General features: G+C 38.4%; 1 protein-coding gene across 1 annotated transcript; it reads right to left on the bottom strand.

The window, feature by feature from the left end:
• Positions 1–4,671: 4,671 nt before the first annotated feature.
• Positions 4,672–15,637, bottom strand: LOC124122376 (somatostatin receptor type 1-like). Its single transcript, XM_046485437.2, has 2 exons — positions 15,493–15,637; positions 4,672–6,550 (listed from the first exon to the last, which is right to left on the bottom strand). Exon 2 carries the CDS (start codon positions 6,524–6,526, stop codon positions 5,426–5,428), a length of 1,101 nt encoding a protein of 366 aa, XP_046341393.2. The 5' UTR covers positions 6,527–6,550; positions 15,493–15,637; the 3' UTR covers positions 4,672–5,425.
• Between the last annotated feature and the right edge of the window lie 3,393 nt (positions 15,638–19,030).

Raw genomic sequence — 19,030 nt, 5'->3', positions numbered from 1 at the left:
ATATCTTTTCAACAGAACGTGTATCTACGTACACCCTTGTAAATGTGACAAGGTCTACATTTCACCCAATCATTTAAAGACTTCTTTATATTGGAAATACACCAATTCCAAAGTCACAGGATCATTAGCTACATTTATTTACGAGTTTTATACCTTACAAGAACTTAGACCTTTTTCGGAATTTTATCCAGGGCGAGCTGAATTTATTCAAAAATGTGTGGTTGTGTTTTGATCATGTAACAACGATTTCAGCTATTAATGACTCTCGTACATCTTTCCGAAAAACCACGTTTGTGGCCTTTATATACTTTCGAAATGGCATATGATTTCTGAAATAGACAAAACGTGATAATTTGGCAATAAAGGTAAAAATATTCAACAATAATGAGCCGTTAGATGAAAATTTCAGAAGCCGTGTGCTGATAAACGGATGCACTACTGAATAGTTAACAGTTATGCCTGTGATATTTTCTTGCATTATTGTTGACCTTTTTGCTAATTTAAACGATGAACGCCATGAACCTCCACATAAACTGCGGCAATGAGAGATAAATGGTTGGTGCAGTTGATAGGAATCTTGGCATGATGGTGATGTAGATGATGTGACTGTTAGGGTCGTGATGTTGTGGATGGAATTCTTTGGTTGATGGTGATGTAGGTGATGTGACTGTTGGGCTGATGGTTGTGTAGGTGATGTGACTGTTCAGTTCATGGTGGAGTAAGTGATAGGATAGAAGGGATGACGGTTGTTTAGGTGATGGAAACTTTGGGTTGATGGTGGTTTAGGCGATGAGACTGTTGGGTTCATGGTGGAGTAGGTGATAGGCTAGAAGGGATGACGGTTGTTTAGGTGATGAGACTGTTGTGTTGATGGTGGTTTAGGTGATGAAACTGTTAGGTTCATGGTGGAGTAGGTGATAGGCTAGAAGGGATGACGGTTGTTTAGGTGATGAGACAGTTGTGTTGATGGTGGTTTAGGTGATGAGACTGTTAGGTTGATGGTGGTGTAGGGGATGTGACTGTTTGGTTCATGGTGGAGTAGGTGATAGGATAGAAGGGATGACGGTTGTTTAGTAAACTACGGTTATTACGAACTCAAAGGGGCCACAAATTTTAGTTCGTTATAACCGTAGTTCGTTATAAACATATATACAGCATATACACAGTAGTGGCCAGGATAAAATATAAGTTCGTCATATCCGTCAGTTCGTTAAAGGCGTGTGCGTTATAAACACAGTGGGCTGTATTTAACTTTCCCTTACATGTTAATTTGAAATCTAGATGATATAATCTACCCTTTCAATTTAATAAAGGTGTTAAGCGTTCATTTCTTTAAGCAAAACTCTCTGATTAAATACGGCGCCAATTCCCCACTTTACTGTACAGACATATAGCAAAATCATTCACTGTCTATACAAATTTGCTTAAAAGTATTTTGAGTATAACCTCCAATAAACATTTACCAACATATTAATAAAATGTCTGTCTCTATGAAAACGCTATAATGTATTGATGTAAATTTGCAAAGTATTAAACAAATGGTTAAGAACGTGAGATTGTACGGATTTCCATCAATTGATAACGTGCAGTGACATTTCTTTGGAGAAGTCCTACAGTGATATCGTGTCTCTAACCAAGGTTACAATGCAGCACTTGACGTTTCGGTTTAAAGAATGTCACGGCTCTACACTCACTCTTGCCCTGACCTATTATAAAATACTTGATCTGTAGTAACCGTCTTGACCTTTTGTAAACTGTTTGACCTATCGTAAACTACTTGACCTGTCGTAAACTTCCCGTCCTTTCGTAAACTACTTGACCTTTCGTAAACTACTTGACCTGTCGTAACCTACTTGACTGGTCATAAACTACTAGACTTTTCGTAAACTACTTGACCTTTCGTAAACTACTTGACCTGTCGTAAACTATTTGACCTGTCGTAAACTATTTGACCTGTCGTAAACTATTTGACTTGTGTAAACTACTTGACTTTTCGTAAACTACTTGACCTTTCGTAAACTACTTGACCTCTCGTAAACTACTTGACCTGTCGTAAACTACTTGACCTGTCGTAAACTATTTGACCTGTCGTAAACTATTTGATCTGTCGTAAACTATTTGACCTGTGTAAACTACTTGACCTTTCGTAAACTTCCCGACCTTTCGTAAACTACTTGACCTGTCGTAACCAACTTGACCTGTGTAAACTACTTGACCTGTCGTAACCAACTTGACCTGTCTTAAACTCTCATAATCTTCCCGAATTGCCGTGAACTACTTGATCTGTCGTCAACTACCTGGCCTTTCGTAAAATTGGAATTAATATTAATTATATAATCGACAATGCCCCATCTTTGAATGTTGTTTCAACAAATTCTGAAATTGAACTGTCCCTGCCTTATAATTTACAGTTTCTTTAAAATTATGACCAGCTGATGCAATAGCATCTTTGGATGTTGGAAAACCTAAAATATCCTTAGGAAAATACTTTCTACATAAACTGTCGTCAAAACGAAAGTACACAAGAGGTTTCTTGTCTAACTGCTTCAAGAATGAGGAGATGAAATGGGGTTTAACGTCGCGTCCAAGATTATTGCACTTATATTATTAAACCGGCGACTTATGACTTTGCAGTGACTTTGATGTGATACCCGCATCTGAGTGTCATTTACGCAAAAGTTTCTGTTTTTATTGAAAGAAAGATTCACATGATGCTACAAGGCCAGTAAGCTAAGGCCCCGCGATTCGCAATGCGGAGTTGCGTCCCTTGGACACGCATAAACCTACCATTGTGGTTTCGATCCCGGTCCGCCCCAATTATGTGACTAGGTTTGTCAGCACCACACCCGTGCTCGTGGGTTTCACCGAAGTTGTAAACGTCTGAGACCTGGATCATTTCGGGCTTTCCTTCCACATTAGGCTGACACTGTAACTGGAATACCATTAAAAGTGTTAATCCCAAGCCATTCGTCTCCCAGTCTATAAATGCACTTTCTTTTGGATGTCAGTATATAAAACGTCAACACCAGTGTTTGTTGCCCGACACCACAGTCCTTCAATACGACGGGGCCTGTAAACAACTGAGTCTTGACCAGACACCCAGCGACACGACAGTGCATTTACTGATTTTGTTGAAACTAAAAACAACATGTTTAATTTTGATTTACGCCTGCCGTGTACATGTGCAGAAATTCTGCTGTTTGTAATTAAACACAAACGCATTCTTCAAGATGAACACAGGTCAAAGACTGGTTTGTACGTTCGAACACTAGATTCATCCCGAATTATTTCCCGTGGATTGGCAGCACCATATACTGTTATGATGTTAATGATGATGTTTATGCCTTTCTAATGGAAATATGCCGAAATGGAACTTTCCTTATAAATTAAAAAAATCAGATTATTCATTATCTTCTTTGGCGATATTTTAAACAGTGGCCAGAAACCAGCGACGACTGTCGGGCTGGGTTGATAGGCGAGCTGGCAGAAAAAGGAATGTCTGTCGTCCAAATATAATCCTACCTCTATTCATTATTTGTTTTAATTTTCGACGTAGATGTGAGTTTATGTCTTTATACCAGGAACTAGACATAGTTAAACTCTTACCATTGATCTCGTGCCGCAGTTCTCAGTGTTCCAACCCCCAGGTGACAGAGTCAAACCGGTCATAATCTCACAATCTCTTCAACATAAGACATATCTCACCCTCCATATGAGACATCTCTCACCATCAACATGAGACATCTCTCATCCTCCACATGAGGCATCTCTCACTCTCAACAAGAGCCATCTCTCACCCACCACATGAGACATCTCTCATCCTCCATATGAGACATCTCTCATCCTCCACATGAGGCATCTCTCACCCTCCATATGAGATATCTCTCACCCACCACATGAGACATCTCTCACCCTCCTTGTGAGACATTTCTCACCCTCCATATGAGACATCTCTCTCTCTCAACAAGAGACATCTCTCACCCACCACATGAGACATCTCTCACTCTATATGAGACATCTCTCATCCTCCACATGAGACATCTCTTACCTTCAACATGAGACATCTCTCACCCTCCATATGAGACATCTCTCACACTCCACAAGAGACATCTCCCATCCTCCAAAGGAGACACCTGTTACCCTCCATATGGGACATCTCTTACCCTCCACATGAGACATCTCTCACTCTCCACAAAAGACATCTCTCACCCACCACATGAGACATCTCTCACCCTCCATATGAGACATCTCTCACCTTCAACATGAGACATCTCTCATCCTCCACATGAGGCATCTCTCACTCTCCACAAGAGACATCTCTCACCCTCCATATGAGACATCTCTCACCCTCTGCATGGGACATCTCTCACCCTCCATATGAGACATCTCTCACCTTCAACATGAGACATCTCTCATCCTCCACATGGGACATCTCTCACCCTCCATATGAGACATCTCTCACCCTCAACATGAGACATCTCTCACCCTCCACAAGAGACATCTCTCACCCACCACATGGGACATCTCTCACCCTCAACATGAGACATCTCTCACCTTCAACATGAGACATCTCTCATCCTTCACATGAGACATCTCTCACCCAGGAGAACGTCACAGATCAACAGCAGAACTAAGGACAGTCAGCACAGTGTTACAAATGATAAGAAACCCTTTCGGATGATTATATTTATTCAAGTAAAGAGGAACGTTTCACACAAGGTAAAAAAGTGTATTGTTCAACACAATGCTCGCTTGTTGTTTAACGCCGCAGTCGGCAACAGTTGAGATATATGACGGCGGTCAGTAAATAACGTAGTCTGGACCAGACAATCCTGTAATTGACATCTCAAGCATCGATCTTCGCAGTTGAGTCAGCGAGCCTGACCACACGAACCCGTAAGCCGCCTCTTATGACAAGCATAGTCGCCTCAAACAAGGATGGGTTGCTGAAGACCTATTCTCCACCTCGGGTGCGTTGCATAGAGCCGGTCTTTGATGTAGAAATCGTCTTTCTGTTATTTTACATCTTCTCGAGGCAAAGGAGTTAACTGACTGAAAAAGTCCTCGGAAAGATGGTTATTGTACGGAAATCTCTCCTGATAACAGGAGCAGGTTTGATTCTACTGCGAAGTGTAATTAATGCAATGAGACGAACATGCCTAGGTGTCGTTTTTTAGGCCTACAACGCTCAGCTGCAGGTCTCGTTGCAACCCTACCAGTTTGGCATTTACAGGCCATGAGTCAACAATAACCACTTCTAATATTCTTAATGACGTAATGTTTGACGTCACACACGAAAGTAAATGAAACGTTTTGATTGGTCAATGTCAACAAATGATTGACAGTTGAACACAGACACATCCATGGATTCTTAAGGCTTGCGGTATAATTTTGAGAAATTTGTTGGATGTTCACGTGAACAGATTCAAGCATCTGCTACGGCCGATACGTTTGTATCAATCCTTGTGTCATCGTCGCCAATCTTTGTCATTTCCAACTGGGTTTGATTAACGTTACGCGAGCAGGTGACTTTCTCAATCAACATGGTTCTGTGGTGGATTGAAGATATGATGAGGACATAGAAATTCATCGCGTAGTTTACCAAACGAATAACGTTAAACACGTGCCACAAGCTTCCGAAGAGCCCGATGAGGTACCTGTCGGTGTCTGACAGGATTAGTATGTATTCAATCAGGGACACAATCGCGAATGGAACAAGAGCCACGGCGGAAAGAATCGACACCAAGACGATGCTTATGGTGATTTTTCGGATATTGGTTTCCCTGATATCTAACGCGCCCCTTACAGATCGACACAGGGTGACAACAGTGTGAATATTGAAACCAAACAAGAGCGACACGGGCAGCAATGATTCCATTATAGCAGACAGGAACATATAATAATGTTCAAGATCGGGGTTAACCATTCCACAGATGAAGCCTTGCTCTGTTTCTTCATCAGGCACGTATTCCGCTGCGTGGACTAGGGGTGATACCATTACCATGGCAACAACACATATGATTGCGCTTACGGCTAAAGAGACAAGGGGCCTACAGATGCGTTCAGTGTATTTTGGATGAACTACGGTAACGTAGCGATCGACCGACATTGACATAAGCAACCAGGGTGATATTATCAAAGAGCACTCAAGTATGAATGTCCACAGTTTGCACACTGCGATGTGGCTGTTCAAGAAGGTCTCCAAGAGGTCATGCATATGGTCAAGGGTGTCCTCTGCTGCAACCATAGCAAGAACCAGGGAGTCGAAGACGGCAAGAAACGTCATGTAGATTGCGTACGAGTATCGGCGTTGCGTCTTTGACGTCATCAACACAATGGTCAAAATGTTACCAACGATGCCAAGGGCGGCAATGATGTCAATGGACAAGACATAGGGCAGCGTCTGGACTCGGAAGCCGGTGTATTCGTTGAAGATTTCGTCGCGGTCGTCGTTGGTGTAGGAGCTGTTTGCCGTCGAAGTTGATGGTGGGGAGGTGTAAGACAGGGATGTAGTTTCGGTCGACATCTCTCCTTGTGATTTATTTTTTTACTGTAAATCAAAAAGCAAATACTCATCATTCTGTGATGACATTAAGTGAATGTTAAGTCGAGGAAAGGTTCAGTCAACAACCGGTATTAGCAATATTTTGTTTGTTGTTTAACGCCGCACTTAGCAATGTTCCAGCTATAGGACGGCGGTCAGTAAATAATCGGCGGTCAGTGAACATCGCTCTACGCAATTGGGATACGATGGCATGCATCAACCGAGTCAGCGAGCCTGACCACCCGATACCGTTAGTCGCCTCTTACAAGCATAGTCGCTTTTTACGACAAGCATGGGTTGCTGAAGACCTATTCTACCCCGGATCTTCACGGGTCCAGTATAAACAGCAACGTGACAGCTTTTGGGTGTGGTTCAACATATCGATTGGAAATTCAGAACCCACAAGAGTTTAGGAATAAGTTTTATTGATTTGGGAGTTAAACAAATTACCCAGTGACTAAGACGGTTAACAAGGAAAAGTAGTAAAAGGCTATTGCTATTGCGCATATTTCCACACAACACATGGGCATGCTCAAAGCGCTATTATTACCCCGGTCACCGGATCAGTGTGCACTCAACGATCCTTCTCAGCTCCCTGTTGAGTATGCAACCCAAGCTGCCTGTTAGGCGCTAGAAGACTAACATCCGCATTACCATCTCATCCTACCTGGTACACATTCAATGCTGGGTGAACAGAGTCACATTTCGAACAAAGTCACTTGCCCAAGGAGACGCCACATGTCTACATGTGCTTCAGTGTGGGGAAGGGGCGGTCGGGTAGCCTAGTGGTTAAAGCGTGTGCTCGTCACGCCGAAGACCCGGGTTCGATTCCCGACATGGGTACAATGTGTGAAGCCCATTACTGGTGTCCCCCGCCGTGATATTGCTGGAATATTGCTAAAAGCGGCGTAAAACCATACTCACTCAATCACTCACTCAGTGTGGGACAGGACCGATGCTAGAAACTCTCAGGAGCCAAGCTGTCGAAAGGCGGTCACCCATGCAACTACTTTCCGCGAAAGTATGGAATGATACAACAAGCAGTGGCTGAAACGAGAAGTGCAAGCCGAGAGCTCCAAGTTCAGACTGGGGTTTCTGAGTTCCAGTCAGCACCTCTCAACCTTCAGCAAGCAGGACATCGAAGGTGAGACGCAGGATCTTACCAATCGGAGAACCACAGAGCGTGCACGTGTGGGATTTGCCACAGGGTGTCTGGGGTCCAAACGGGTATAGACCGCCTCCGTGGTCTAGTGGTAGAGCGTCCGCCCGGAGAGCGGAAGGTCCGGGGTTCGATCCCCGGCCGCGTCATACCAAAAGACGTTAAAAGAAGGTACTTGTTGTTACCCTGTCTGGCGCTCGGCATTAAGGGGCTAAAACAAGGACTGGTCGGCTCGGAGTCAGTATACTGTGTCTGAGTGGGGTGTTTATGTTAAACTGCGGCATGGTATCTCAATGGGCTAGCACTATAAATCGGCATCAGTCCGGACTAGTACAAGCAGCCACACACACACGCGTGCATGCACGTCGCTATATAAGTGCAATAATCTTGGACACGACGTTAAATCCAATTTCACCTCACCTCACCTCCAAACGGGTCCAATCTGATTCGAACACACAATAATGGGATTCAGGCACATGTAAGGGAAGCAACTCTACACAGCGAATTTCAACGCCTCAGATGATTTAGTCAGCCGTACCCCTCAGATCGACAAAATAACACTTTTACCTCTCCTGACTCAGGTTATAATATCTATATCCAGCCATAAAACAAATTCTATCACATGTAAGCGTATGAGTGCCACAGTCTAGAAGGAAATATCATCTAAGTAGAACAAACTTTCACAATATATATGTAACAAAATTTTGTCGAGAAATCAACGCTAGTTCTAGGTCAGTTATGCATAACCTCTGGCTTAATTAATAATGGACCCGTGAAGATCCAGGGTAGAAGAGGTCTTCAGCAACCCATGCTTGCCGTAAAAGGTGAATATGCTTGTCGTCAGAGGCGACTAACGGAATCGGGTGGTCAGGCTCGCTGACTTGGTTAATGCATGTCATCGTATCCCAATTGCGTGGAACGATGCTCATGATATCAATCACAGTATTGTCTGGTCCAGACTCGATTATATACAGACAGCCGTCATATAACTGGAATATTGCTGAGTGCGGCGTTAAACAACAAACAATCAACAATAATAATGACCGATTTGTTTGCCTTTCTACCTTTCCATGTCTTCATTGTGATATTATCTAAACATTGCATAAAGTAAATCTTCATTTCAGTGTGTCGAAGTCATACTCTGTTACAATCGTAATAAAGAGAGTTAAGCACAAAATGTTCTCCAAACCACAACCAAATAAACAGTTATAGGTCATTATTCAAAATTTTAGCGAAATTATATATCAACCATAACATGGTTAAAGCCAGAGGAATATGTTGATTCTCATGATTTCTTCATTTAAGAGGTAAAACGTGAATATGAACGGATGAGAATCAATCAAACTATAGACCTATATCAAACCCAATACTCGTCATCATCCTATAAAGCACTGAGAGTACAATTCTGCAGTTAGTGTTTTTATTTTAGCACTGATAGTTTGAAAAGGTTGAAATGACCTCAGTATGTTGTAATGACCTCAGTATGTTGTAATGACCTCAGTATGTTGTAATGACCTCAGTATGTTGTAATGACCTCAGTATGTTGTAATGACCTCAGTATGTTAAAATGACCTCAGTATGTTGAAATGACCTCAGTATGTTGTAAACAAACGGAAAAGGCCAAATGAAAGTCAACAACCAACATGCTTCCAAACATTTAATTAAATCATTAGAATCATCGATATAGATGTAAGTATCATCTATGTCGATTAAGTGTCATCTATGTAGATGTAAGTATTATCTATGTAGCTGTAACTATCATCTATGTCGATTAAGTATCATCTATGTAGATGTAAGTATTTTCTATGTAGATGTAAGTATCATCTATGTCGATTAAGTATCATCTATGTAGATGTAAGTATCATCTATGTAGCTGTAAGTATCATCTACGTAGCTGTAAGTATCATCTATGTAGCTGTAAGTATCATCTATGTCGATTAAGTATCATCTATGTAGATGTAAGTATCATCTATGTAGATGTAAGTATCATCTATGTAGCTGTAAGTATCATCTATGTCGATTAAGTATCATCTATGTAGATGTAAGTATTATCTATGTAGATGTAAGTATCATCTATGTCGATTAAGTATCATCTACGTAGCTGTAAGTATCATCTACGTAGCTGTAAGTATCATCTATGTCGATTAAGTATCATCTACGTAGCTGTAAGTATTATCTACGTAGATGTAAGTATCATCTATGTCGATTAAGTATCATCTATGTAGATGTAAGTATCATCTATGTAGATGTAAGTAGCATCTACGTAGATGTAAGTATCATCTATGTAGATGTAAGTAGCATCTACGTAGATGAAAGTATCATCTATGTACATGTAAGTATCATCTATGTAGCTGTAAGTATCATCTATGTAGATGTAAGTATCATCTATGTAGCTGTAAGTATTATCTATGTAGATGTAAGTAGCATCTACGTAGATGAAAGTATCATCTATGTACATGTAAGTATCATCTATGTAGCTGTAAGTATCATCTATGTCGATTAAGTATCATCTATGTAGATGTAAGTATCATCTATGTGGCTGTAAGTAGCATCTATGTAGATGTAAGTAGCATCTACGTAGATGTAAGTATCATCTATGTAGCTGTAAGTATCATCTATGTACATGTAAGTATCATCTATGTAGCTGTAAGTATCATCTATGTAGCTGTAAGTATCATCTATGTCGATTAAGTATCATCTATGTAGATGTAAGTATCATCTATGTAGATGTAAGTATCATCTATGTAGATGTAAGTAGCATCTACGTAGATGTAAGTATCATCTACGTAGATGTAAGTATAATCTACGTAGATGTAAGTATCATCTATGTACATGTAAGTATCATCTATGTTCATCTAGGTATCATCTATGTACATGTAAGTATCATCTATGTAGATGTAAGTATCATCTATGTAGATGTAAGTATCATCTACGTAGATGTAAGTATAATCTACGTAGATGTAAGTATCATCTATGTACATGTAGGTATCATCTATGTACATGTAGGTATCATCTATGTAGATGTAAGTATCATCTATGTAGATGTAAGAAGCATCTACGTAGATGTAAGTATCATCTATGTAGCTGTAAGTATTATCTATGTAGATGTAAGTATCATCTATGTAGATGTAAGTATCATCTATGTACATGTATGTATCATCTTTGTCGATGTAAGTATCAACCTATGTAGATGTAAGTATCATCTATGTAGATGAAGGTGTCATCTATGTAGATGTAAGTATTATCTATGTACATGTAAGTATCATCTATGTACATGTAGGTATCATCTATGTACATATAGGTATCATCTATGTAGATGTAAGTATCATCTATGTAGCTGTAAGTATCATCTTTGTACATGTAAGTATCATCTATGTAAATGTAGGTATCATCTATGTACATATAGGTATCATCTATGTAGATGTAAGCATCATCTATGTAGATGTAAGTATTATCTATGTACATGTAAGTATCATCTATGTACATGTAGGTATCATCTATGTACATATAGGTATCATCTATGTAGATGTAAGTATCATCTATGTAGCTGTAAGTATCATCTTTGTACATGTAAGTATCATCTATGTAAATGTAGGTATCATCTATGTACATATAGGTATCATCTATGTAGATGTAAGCATCATCTATGTAGATGTAGGTATCATCTATGTACATGTAGGTATTATCCATGTACATATAGGTATCATCTATGTAGATGTAAGTATCATCTATGTAGCTGTAAGTATCATCTATGTAGTTGTAAGTATCATCTATGTACATGTAAGTATCATCTATGTAGATGTAAGTATCATCTATGTAGCTGTAAGTATCATCTATGTAGATGTAAGTATCATCTATGTAGATATAGGTATCATCTATGTAGCTGTAAGTATCATCTATGTAGCTGTAAGTATTATCTTTGTAGATGTAAGTAGCATCTATGTAGATGAAAGTATCATCTATGTACATGTAAGTATCATCTATGTAGCTGTAAGTATCATCTATGTAGATGAAAGTATCATCTATGTGGCTGTAAGTATTATATATGTAGATGTAAGTAGCATCTACGTAGATGAAAGTATCATCTATGTAGCTGTAAGTATTATCTATGTAGATGTAAGTATCATCTATGTAGATGTAAGTAGCATCTACGTAGATGTAAGTATCATCTACGTAGATGTAAGTATAATCTACGTAGATGTAAGTATCATCTATGTACATGTAGGTATCATCTATGTACATGTACGTATCATCTATGTAGATGTAAGAAGCATCTACGTAGATGTAAGTATCATCTATGTAGCTGTATTATCTATGTAGATGTAAGTATCATCTATATAGATGTAAGTATCATCTATCTACATGTATGTATCATCTTTGTAGATGTAAGTATCAACCTATGTAGATGTAAGTATCATCTATGTAGATGAAGGTATCATCTATGTACATGTAGGTATTATCTATGTACATGTAAGTATCATCTATGTACATGTAGGTATCATCTTTGTAGATGTAAGTATCAACCTATGTAGATGTAAGTATCATCTATGTAGATGTAAGTATTATCTATGTACATGTAAGTATCATCTATGTACATATAGGTATCATCTATGTAGATGTAAGTATCATCTATGTAGCTGTAAGTATCATCTTTGTACATGTAAGTATCATCTATGTAAATGTAGGTATCATCTATGTACATATAGGTATCATCTATGTAGATGTAAGCATCATCTATGTAGATGTAGGTATCATCTATGTACATATAGGTATCATCTATGTAGATGTAAGTATCATCTATGTAGCTGTAAGTATCATCTATGTAGTTGTAAGTATCATCTATGTACATGTAAGTATCATCTATGTAGATGTAAGTATCATCTATGTAGCTGTAAGTATCATCTATGTAGATGTAAGTATCATCTATGTAGATATAGGTATCATCTATGTACATGTAAGTATCATCTATGTAGCTGTAAGTATTATCTTTGTAGATGTAAGTAGCATCTATGTAGCTGTAAGTATTATCTTTGTAGATGTAAGTAGCATCTACGTAGTCTATGTAGCTGTAAGTATCATCTATGTAGTTGTAAGTATCATCTATGTACATGTAAGTATCATCTATGTAGATGTAAGTATCATCTATGTAGCTGTAAGTATCATCTATGTAGATGTAAGTATCATCTATGTAGATATAGGTATCATCTATGTAGCTGTAAGTATCATCTATGTAGCTGTAAGTATCATCTATGTAGATGAAAGTATCATCTATGTGGCTGTAAGTATTATCTATGTAGATGTAAGTAGCATCTACGTAGATGAAAGTATCATCTATGTACATGTAAGTATCATCTATGTACATGTAAGTATCATCTATGTACATATAGGTATCATCTATGTAGATGTAAGTATCATCTATGTAGCTGTAAGTATCATCTTTGTACATGTAAGTATCATCTATGTAAATGTAGGTATCATCTATGTACATATAGGTATCATCTATGTAGATGTAAGCATCATCTATGTAGATGTAGGTATCATCTATGTACATATAGGTATCATCTATGTAGATGTAAGTATCATCTATGTAGCTGTAAGTATCATCTATGTAGTTGTAAGTATCATCTATGTACATGTAAGTATCATCTATGTAGATGTAAGTATCATCTATGTAGCTGTAAGTATCATCTATGTAGATGTAAGTATCATCTATGTAGATATAGGTATCATCTATGTACATGTAAGTATCATCTATGTAGCTGTAAGTATTATCTTTGTAGATGTAAGTAGCATCTATGTAGCTGTAAGTATTATCTTTGTAGATGTAAGTAGCATCTACGTAGTCTATGTAGCTGTAAGTATCATCTATGTAGTTGTAAGTATCATCTATGTACATGTAAGTATCATCTATGTAGATGTAAGTATCATCTATGTAGCTGTAAGTATCATCTATGTAGATGTAAGTATCATCTATGTAGATATAGGTATCATCTATGTAGCTGTAAGTATCATCTATGTAGCTGTAAGTATCATCTATGTAGATGAAAGTATCATCTATGTGGCTGTAAGTATTATCTATGTAGATGTAAGTAGCATCTACGTAGATGAAAGTATCATCTATGTACATGTAAGTATCATCTATGTAGCTGTAAGTATCATCTATGTAGCTGTAAGTATTATCTATGTAGATGTAAGTATCATCTATGTAGATGTAAGTAGCATCTACGTAGATGTAAGTTTCATCTACGTAGATGTAAGTATAATCTACGTAGATGTAAGTATCATCTATGTACATGTAGGTATCATCTATGTACATGTACGTATCATCTATGTAGATGTAAGAAGCATCTACGTAGATGTAAGTATCATCTATGTAGCTGTAAGTATTATCTATGTAGATGTAAGTATCATCTATATAGATGTAAGTATCATCTATCTACATGTATGTATCATCTTTGTAGATGTAAGTATCAACCTATGTAGATGTAAGTATCATCTATGTAGATGAAGGTATCATCTATGTACATGTAGGTATTATCTATGTACATGTTAGTATCATCTATGTACATGTAGGTATCATCTTTGTAGATGTAAGTATCAACCTATGTAGATGTAAGTATCATCTATGTAGATGTAAGTATTATCTATGTACATGTAAGTATCATCTATGTACATGTAGGTATCATCTATGTACATATAGGTATCATCTATGTAGATGTAAGTATCATCTATGTAGCTGTAAGTATCGTCTTTGTACATGTAAGTATCATCTATGTAAATGTAGGTATCATCTATGTACATATAGGTATCATCTATGTAGATGTAAGCATCATCTATGTAGATGTAGGTATCATCTATGTACATGTAGGTATTATCTATGTACATATAGGTATCATCTATGTAGATGTAAGTATCATCTATGTAGCTGTAAGTATCATCTATGTAGTTGTAAGTATCATCTATGTACATGTAAGTATCATCTATGTAGATGTAAGTATCATCTATGTAGCTGTAAGTATCATCTATGTAGATGTAAGTATCATCTATGTAGATATAGGTATCATCTATGTAGCTGTAAGTATCATCTATGTAGCTGTAAGTATTATCTTTGTAGATGTAAGTATCATCTATGTACATATAAGTATCATCTATGTACCTGTAAGTATCATCTATGTACATATAGGTATCATCTATGTAGATGTAAGCATCATCTATGTAGCTGTAAGTATCATCTATGTAGATGTAGGTATCATCTATGTAGATGTAAGCATCATCTATGTAGATGTAGGTATCATCTATGTAGATGTAAGTATCATCTATGTAGCTGTAAGTATCATCTATGTAGATGTAAGTATCATCTATGTAGCTCTAAGTATCATCTATGTAGCTGTAAGGATCATCTTTGTAGCTGTAAGTATCATCTATGTAGATGTAAGTATCATCTATGTAGCTGTAAGTATCATCTATGTAGCTGTAAGTATCATCTATGTAGATGTAAGTATCATCTATGTACATGTAAGTATCATCTATGTAGCTGTAAGGATCATCTTTGTAGATGTAAGTATTATATATGTAGATGTAAGTATCATCTATGTAGATGTAGGTATCATATATGTACATGTAAGTATCATCTATGTAGATGTAAGTATTATCTATGTAGATGTAAGTATTATCTACATAGATGATAAAATATTTAGACTGTGGCACTGATACGCTTCCATAATAGCAGATATATTTACAAATTTGTTGCCTTAATGTAAGACACAAACACAGAATCAACACTACTCACAGAGTTCGGTTAGGCGCTTCCGAGTGCAGCTAGTGTTCTTTGGTCAACATGTCGATGTTGAATGTATATGCGCGCGCATCCGCTCATGAGTTGTCTAAATGGCTCGGCAGTTGACAACATGGCGTAGTATTTTCATTCCTGTCACTTCTCGTCATAATAAATATTTTATCGTATAATATAACTGTCTGTGTTGTGGTAACATATTTTATTTAGTTCAGAATAATACCTTAAATTCCCCCTTTGACACCAAACCCATTCTCATTATTTGTAAAATATATATTAATATATACATGATATTACGCTTTAATAGCCTTTCACAAAATTTCTACCTCTTCGAACAATTACGGTGTAACCGTTGCATCGTGACGGCGAATATTAATATTGCCAGAGCATCTATCATTGTATGACATTAACAACACAAAATAGAAGAATATATCAAACAATGCTGGATGTAGAGCGAAACAATTTGGCCAGTCCTCCAAAAATATTTTCCCAAATTTGCCGTTTTACAAAAGCGAACAGACTGTGTGTGTTGAACTGTGATGCTATTTGATAGTGTTGATTAATAATGCACGAGTTACAATTGTACATCGTATGGGAAATATTGCGAGTTTTCTAAACACTGATCGATATCAGATGAAAGAATATATTGCATGCCAAGCTGTTATTACTTGGTGTAAGTTGAAACTGGTTGGGGGGGGGAAACTGATGGCGGGAGTTGATTGTGCAGCTGTGCCCAGAACAATTGTGGCAGTCGAGTGATTTCATGCCAACAATTCCGTATGGCATTTTACAACACAAAAGACTGAATACACCAACACGATACATTTGGCCGTCTCTGGTTGTGAACGATCGTTCAAATTATCTTTCTTTGAAAATATGTAGTTTTTGTATATATTTGTTTTAATTTCATTTCAGGTTTTTACATGTATTAATTATATATAATTAGTTGTTAGTTTTAGTCAGTTATAGCAAAGTGTATCTGAACTGTTTTACCTATTGTGATTCGCTCGTCACGCCGAAGACCCGGGTTCGATTCCCGACATGGGCACAATGTGTGAAGCCCATTTCTGGTGTCCCCCGCCGTGATATTGCTTGAATATTGCTAAAAGCGGCGTAAAACCATACTCCCTCACTTCCTATCGTGAAACTGCATGCTTTGATGACACTGCATACTTTCTCAGGACATGAGCTGACAAAACTGTTCAGAGAAGCAGAGAATAAGGAGCTTCATTCCATTTACAACTCGCCCTTGTCGATGCAGAGTACAAGTTCTTTGAAGGCGTTGGGGCAAATGGAACAAGCTCAGATACTGCCATATTTAAAGACTGTGGATTTTATGAGGCCATGGAACAACGTCCTGCTTTGCTTTCGGAAGCTGAACCACTCCCAAATGACCATAAGCCCATTCCTTTGCTTTGGTAGGAGATAACGCTTATGGCCTTCAAAAAAAACCTGCCCCATCCAATGCATGGCCAAAGAATATTAAACTCCAAAGACAACTAACAGACCGCAACACCAAAACTGTCATATGCCTACAATACACCAGGAATGGGCAACATAAAGCCATGAGAACGTAACCAAAAACTAAGGAATAGCATCATAAATCTGAAAGCACGCTGCCGAAAACATGGAAACGGCAACACTAAAATTCTCAGACCGCAGCATTCGTGACCAACCCGTGTTATTCCGGGACAAGCCGAATGTAGGTGACGAAAAGGGGCGAGTGGTGACGAATGATACCGCAGCCTTCCAAAACAAGACATGCGCAGAACAAGTAGGATGTTGACAGTCATCTCATGAGGATTAACGCACAGCGAGTACATTTACATCTCACAGCGGTAATACAGCAAAACACATGATCTCAAATAGTCTATATTGGCGCTGTGAGGTATACATTTACTCGCTGTTTGTTGATCCTCATGACATGACTGTCAACCTTCTTCTCGCCGCTCCTCGCTTCCATGCAACGACACCCGCACAGAGTGGAATGCATCGTGATGGCATGTTGTATGATGCAGAGCCTCCTGACGATGAGGTACCCACGACAAGCGGCACAGATGATGGACATCGAAGACCCCAAACTCCATGAAGAGCTCCTGGTACCTGGAGGGGTGGTGGAACTTTGTTGGCATTGTCGACAGAGCCGCAACGCTTCTGCCAAGGTGGCCAAGATTCAGGGGAACTACCTCAAGGATTATTGCAGCTCCCCCATAATGCCCCCCTTTCACTACGACCACGAATATCCCGAAACACCCCGAATCGGAAACTTTCGAAATTCGTGATGATTCGGCCAATAATGCAAACTTTCGTGGCTAATCGGGTTGAAACATGAAGAATGCCAGGAATGGGTTAAGAAACGTACGAATTACAAGATTTATGTACGGATCATGCACGAATTGTAAGAATCACCTACGACTATGTTACGAATATGCCGAAAGTTGTTCTTACTTAATTCTTACATGATTCGTAGTTGACTCGGGACATTCGTGACTGTTTCGGGATGTTTTCGGGTTGAGGACAAGAAAATTTGGGAGCCACGAATCGCTAAGAATAGCCAAGAATGTAAAAGAATTCTAAGCTGTTACGCAACTGTTACGGAACATAAGAATTAATTACGAATGGATTACGATACAGCCACGAAAGTCTAATTCGGCGACCCTTCCACGAAAGTTTTTGACAAACAAAAACTTTCTCGCCGATTCAACGAACTCCCGCGAACTGTACGAATGTTTGGGAATTAAATAAGATTCATTTAAGAATTTCAAGAAATGATTGAGATTTATCTACGAACATGAAAAATTCGGGGTGATTCAGGATATTCGTGGTCGTAGTGAAATGGATGCATTAGCCAGGACATCCGTATTAAATAGTGCGTTTCCCATTTTCGACATACACTGTTATTGGACGCCACATGTAATGAGAAATATAGCTGCAAAACAAGTTATTTTTTAATTAATTACACAATTTCTTTTTTATCCCACAATATACCAGCAATATCGCAGCGGGAGCTCACTTGAAACTTCCCGTGCAGGTAGGCTAAATACGCGGGGGGAAAATGGGCAAAGTGCATTTAAAGTTTCCAATACTCGCCACAAAGAACATGAATGAATCCATCACCATCCTTCTCTCGGCTCATCCTGATTAAAATATTTCTGAAGATGATAGGTACAGATGGTTTTATTCACTATTAAACATATACTGAATGTTTTTAAATGTCAGACTGAAAATATGCAGCTCTGTGTGTCAAGGTAACCAGTAAGGGCTCATGGATTTGTGTGTTTGTTTGGTTGACGTCGCTCTCAGCAATAGCCTATAATATGACTGCAGTGTGTAATTAATCAACCGTCTAGGTATGTCCACGTGGGAAGTGTGTTGAGGTGTCTGGACTGCCCGTCTTTCAATATATAAACTTATTTGTTGATATCATATTTCTCCAAATATGTGCAGTATCTCGTAGGTGTGCTAATCTGCTTATTAAATGTAAGATCATGTCCATCGACTATATGGGTGAGTATGGTTTTACGCCGCTTTTAGC

Source organism: Haliotis rufescens, unplaced genomic scaffold, assembly GCF_023055435.1.
Source record: "Haliotis rufescens isolate VD_foot unplaced genomic scaffold, xgHalRufe1.0.p SCAF_8, whole genome shotgun sequence".
In the NCBI taxonomy this organism is placed as follows: Eukaryota; Metazoa; Mollusca; class Gastropoda; order Lepetellida; family Haliotidae; genus Haliotis; species Haliotis rufescens.
This window is presented reverse-complemented; position numbering and strand designations above follow the sequence as displayed.